General features: G+C 44.1%; 1 protein-coding gene across 1 annotated transcript; it reads right to left on the reverse strand.

Annotated features, from left to right (window-relative positions):
- Positions 1-1401: 1401 nt before the first annotated feature.
- On the reverse strand, positions 1402-2577 carry PPTG_15325 (hypothetical protein; the record flags this gene model as incomplete). Its single annotated transcript, XM_008912380.1, has 1 exon — positions 1402-2577. The coding sequence occupies one exon, from the start codon at positions 2575-2577 to the stop codon at positions 1402-1404; it is 1176 nt and encodes a 391-aa protein (XP_008910628.1).
- Between the last annotated feature and the right edge of the window lie 2899 nt (positions 2578-5476).

Below are 5476 nucleotides of genomic sequence, written 5' to 3' on the forward strand. Positions count from 1 at the left end.
TTTAACAGCGTCGCCTATGCTTTCCGCCAACTATGACTGCGAATGTCATTGGAAAGCATCGCTGTCCTCCCAGACCAAAGCATCACCTCTAGTTTAGGTACTCTTAGTCAGGGAACCCGACAATATCATTTATACCTATTTCTAAGAAACTTGTCAATAGATAGCGTTGGGGTAAATGTCATCATGGAAAATAAATAACTGTAAGGTGCACATCAAAACAGTAGATTATTAGTGCAACTTTCATGCATCTATACTCAAATGCATGCATCAACAGTAGTGACGTCCCAGTACTTCTGGTTGACCTCGAGCGTAGGGTAGTGACGAGAGCGTCAGACATCGTGGTTGATGAGGTAGCTTGGAAGGGTTGCAGAATGAGCGATGAAACGAGCTGTCAACTTGCTGAGAGGCTCAACACCAACCAGCAAACCTGTTGGTTGTCGTGGACACAGAAAATAAATAGTGTGCGACTACTTGCTAGATTCGTAACGGGTATTCAGATGTACCCTAAATAAATAATTTACAGGAAAAATATAAATATATTTTTCGGGTTCCCTGCTCTTAGTCGCCAAAAATACCCATCGTCAAGCAGACGGCATTCTTAAATCAAAATTTACCTTGCAGGACAAAACCCACATTTGACATGTTAGTAGGGGCAAAACTGAAAAAATGCCTTAAAGCTCTCGTGGACTAAGAAGAGCACAAAAATCATTTACACGTCAGATAAGAGGGACCTTTGCCTCAAGTGACCACTGTTTCATGAATAATCCCAGCAGCGCAATGTTTTGCAACTTCTAGCTTGGTAAGTGAACTCACCTTGTGGACGCGAAAAGAAATCTGACAACTTGTCTGGGAACGGAACCAACTAGTGCTACACACAACCTTCAAACTGGAAACGAAAACGCAACAAGGACTAGCAAGCGTAGGACTGCTCATTTTTGGAACGAAAAATAAAGCCATCGGAGAGAGCGGATCTCCTTGCATGGCTTTCACGATGAGAGCTGTGTGACCATTCGTAAATATCGCCACACACATTGCTGACGCAGCGCCTCACAGGATGGCAGCTTTCGAAACCCACTAGTACACTTGTGCGCGACGTCAATAGTTTTTCAAATTGACCACAAGGTGTGTAAAGATACCGAGCATTCGTATTCTACTACGCAGCAATATCTATGTATATCCAAAGAATCCATCGAAGGGAATTTCTGACATCCTGTTGGACGCGCATCCAGATATTGAAACAAATATGCAAATAATGCCCGAAAAAAATGAATTCGACTCATGATTTTAACGAGCGCTACCAATGATAGAGGTTATTACCATATTTCTTGTCGAGTTGTTCATTGATGAAGAAGCACAGCTCCCTAATCCATTGTTATCACAGTGACAAAAAAAATCTTACGTCTATTTTATCTGCGCGTTGAATAGTGTCGTGTATTTGCCTATCATCTCACCGGACTTGTCAAAGAACGCCCAGTGTTCGACTTCCCTTGGTTGTTTCTTGTCCTTAAGCCATTTGTTCAGCAGCTGCGCTTCCAAACTTTTGGCAGCAGCTTTGGTTTTCGGAACCTTTTTGGCAGCGACGATCATGTCTACTAAGGCCATATCGCCATAGTTTTTCTTGAGAGTGTCAAAGATTGTCGTTCGCTTGCCGGGGTGTTTTGTGTTAAACTCATTCATGTATCTGACCCAAAATTTCAGTACTGGATCCGATAGAATCGGCCCAGTTCCGCCCCCCGCAATGTTTTTGAGACCCCACATACCAAACACGTCGTCAGGAGTAAACCCCTTTGCTCCCCACTCCATTAACAGCTGGCTCTCCAATTTTGCGGAGATGGCCTTCGTTCTCCCGTCCTTCCGCCCAGCTTCAAGTACTTTAGACATGACTCTGTTGCCAAGAGCAAGGGATAGTTCCTCCATTCGTGTCGATCCCTGCATTGGGTATCGCACGTTGAATTTATCCACGTACTTTAACCAGAAACTGAACACGGGATTCAGGAGAATGTCGTGTTTTTCGAACTTTAGCAAATGAAACACGTCGTACGGTTGCATGCCAAGGCGCATCCAATCCTCCAATCGTTGGGACTGTAATTTAATCGTCGTGGTTTGATCTTGTAGTGCGGCATTCAGCATTGTCGAAACCCGCTCGTCTCCGTAACGAAAGGCCAATACAGAAGCCGCAGATACACGTTCTGCTTTGGGCTTCTTCTTGTTCAATTCATCCACATACTTAATCCAAACCTTGATCTTCGGGTTTGCCAGCAAGTTGCCTTTGACGGGTGTCAGTTTCATCTTGGTAAACACATCGTCTGCCGATGTTCTCAAGCTCAGCCAATGTTGTAGTTGCGTTTTCTCCACAATGGATCCGATGATCCCTCTGAGTTTCGTGACGCCTGGTATTGTGTCCAAATTAACTCCCCTCCTTTCGTTGGTCTGGTCTCTTTCAGCGGTGTTGTCAGATCTTAAAATCCTCGCGGTGGGACTTTCAACTCTGACAAATTCAGCTTTAATCACTGTCGAAAGAGTCACAATTGTGAGGGAAGTAGCCACAGCAAGCGTGGCGACTCTGAGAAAGTTCATGGCGAGAGCTTCGTCTCGCTGTCTTGATACCTTTTGCAGAGGGAGGAAAACGAAAATGGTTGGGTCCTGTAGCTCGTATATAGGGAACAGTCTCACTCTACCAGATTGGGTTATGTTTTTATATTACGGTATGAAACTAAACAATAACGACCTGGACAATGAGATTTAGTGCCAGAACTGGTCTTCATTGGAAAAAAAGGATAAGGAAATGGATTAAGAGAAAGTGCATAATTTTAACTCTAAATTTGCAGGACGCCTCAAATCCTAAAATGGACAATAGAGTCATAGAAATTTGCATCTAGAAGATCCCTATGAGCCAAGCTGATCAAATCACACAGGCCAGAATGTATTTAAACTTTGCCCTGGTGTGGAATTGATGCGCTGACCAAAGAGAATTACAGACGTCACCGTTACTCCTTGTGAGCTTATATTCCATCCCTCCATTAATTTGAACGTTTTCAGTGGTGCCAATACCATAGGCAATGATGATTTTTAAGCGCTTTCTACCCCGCCAGAGTGGATGCTACAAGTTGGCATTGAATTCGGAATTCAGGAACAGATTGACATTTGTTTATGTGTCGCTGCCAAAAAATCAATTTTTTTTTTAACACACAACCTGGTCATTATCATCTGCAAATGTCCCAACAAACGCTACGATTCACTTGAAATCGATGTCATCTTTTTACCAATCACCTCAGTCTATTCGTTGCAACGCTCGAGGCAGCTATTGAAAGAGTTAAAGATCATACAATCCAGAAAATGCAAACGTCGAGCACCGCTTTGAACACCCAGAGAGTGGCGCTTTTTTTTTTTTAAGGATAACCGTTTTAAAGAACGTCACGCTGGGAGATTATAATACTAACCATTAATATTAAGTCACTCATCCGCCTCGAGTCGGTAAGCACCAATCTCCTTTGGGTTCAAGGAACTATGTACCTGTCACTACACGTCGATCATCCTTATGTTTCGCGCTAATGAAAACGCTCATCAAACATTGCTTGCAAATGGGGTACGCTGTTCAGCAGCAGCACAAGGTAGTAACTGAAAATAAACGCAAGCCCACGACGTTATTCTAGGCCAAGTCCCGCAGTCAGTACAGCCAGAGGCTCAAGGCAAACCAAAAAATTAGTCCTGAATTGAGCTGCAAATGCTTTCGCGTTTGTGAGTTGCTCCTATTTCAACTTAAAAACCTTGGATGACATAATACGTAGAAAGGAGACACTGCAGTGGAAATTCAACGAGTGCATAGTTCAAATGCTCCCTTGCTGCAGCTAACGTTCCCAAGGTTTGCATTTCAGATCTATCTGCCAGCGAAAGAAAAAAAGAAAATATTTCTAAGTATGGGCCTAAACATTTTGAACGTGAATATGGAACCTAGGACCGTTCCCCAGTTTTTCTGTCTCACAGCAACAGCCGCCGATAATTCGCTTTCTTCGTCGTCATCCGTAGGAAGGCGGCAAGGTAGTGAGTGTAGACGTTGCAAGTCCTGTCCAGCTATTGAGCTCACTGCTGGGTCGAACCGTCGCCTTTAACGATGCTGCACTTAAATCAGCGTAAGGTTTCTTTCAATAGCTTATTGTTATCGGCGCCACCGCCACCAGCACAATCGATATTGCACATTCAGTGCCAGTAGCCCACAACAATAGAAATCAGCAGTCGCTTTTCGAGACGTTCATGCTATACATATGCTGGTTTGACGTGCTATGCTGAACAAGAAAACATATCGGGTGGGGAGATAACCTCGTCACTCCAAGCAAAAAGCTGTACTCTCCACCGCCGAAGAAGTGTACTTGGCCAATGCAGGTCAAGGTGACGTTTAATACTGCAACTAAACTACGCAAGTGCTGGCACGCCCTGGGTTTGATTGACAGATCGCAGTAAAGGTGTACTCTTCACTATAACTTCGAAGGTGGAACACTCTACTTACTTGAAAAATCGTTACCAACAGTGCTGAAGAGACCTGTCATATGTCGACGCAATTGACTGGTGAAGTACCGTTTAGGAAGCATACGAGATCCGTGTCCAGACGTGTTCATGACTTGGTCGGTGAAATTTAATGAGACCACGAAAAGCTATGGTCGATAAGCATACGCCTGTGTGGCTTGAGCGATATGATCAACAAGCGGAAACGAACCAGATAACGTTACGGACTTTTTAAGGTCTTTAGCTTAGGGCCTCCAAGGGAACACGTCGTATATGAGCTGGAAAAGAGACCTGACGATGGTGTCCAAGGACGAGTATACCGCAGGTGGCTTTACTGCTGCCTACGAATCTCCTACGAACAATCACTGAGCGATAGGGTCTCCACACAAAAGCGGTAGAGATTTTATCGGGTCACCGGTAGTCTGGTCATCTTTGGATCCTGTTGATTCTGGTGTTATTTTCTGAGCGGATACAGCTTTTCGGTACGCACGCAAATATCGCGTGCGTGCAATTCAGAGTGTTTGTTAGAGAAGAGACTGCGATTCAGAGTAATCATAATGACAGAGTGCCGTTTGTCTTCTTACCTACCGAGTAATAGAACAGCACAACGACAATAAAGCGGGGTAAAGAGCCTACAATAGAGCCAAGTCACTCGAGAAAGATGTCAAACGCGCTGCTACTCAGAATCAATGCAACACCACTAGATCTACACAGCGTTGTCTTAGAAACGACCGAGCCAGTTACAGTCATTTCGTATTGTTAGTAAGGTTGAGCAGGGCAACAGTGTACTATTTCGAATTTGTAATACATATCTATTTGGTCTTCATTTTGGATATGAGTCCCATTTTTGGTGGTGGCCCGAAAATGACCACCAGTGAACCGATTTGATTTCTTCCACGAAGACAGATTCTTAACAATACGAGAAGACGCTGAACGGAGTGGAGCGAAAGAAACGTTTAGGACGCGTGAGCTGATT

The sequence above is a fragment of the Phytophthora parasitica genome (assembly GCF_000247585.1).
Source record: "Phytophthora parasitica INRA-310 unplaced genomic scaffold supercont2.47, whole genome shotgun sequence".
NCBI classification, from domain to species: Eukaryota; Oomycota; class Peronosporomycetes; order Peronosporales; family Peronosporaceae; genus Phytophthora; species Phytophthora nicotianae.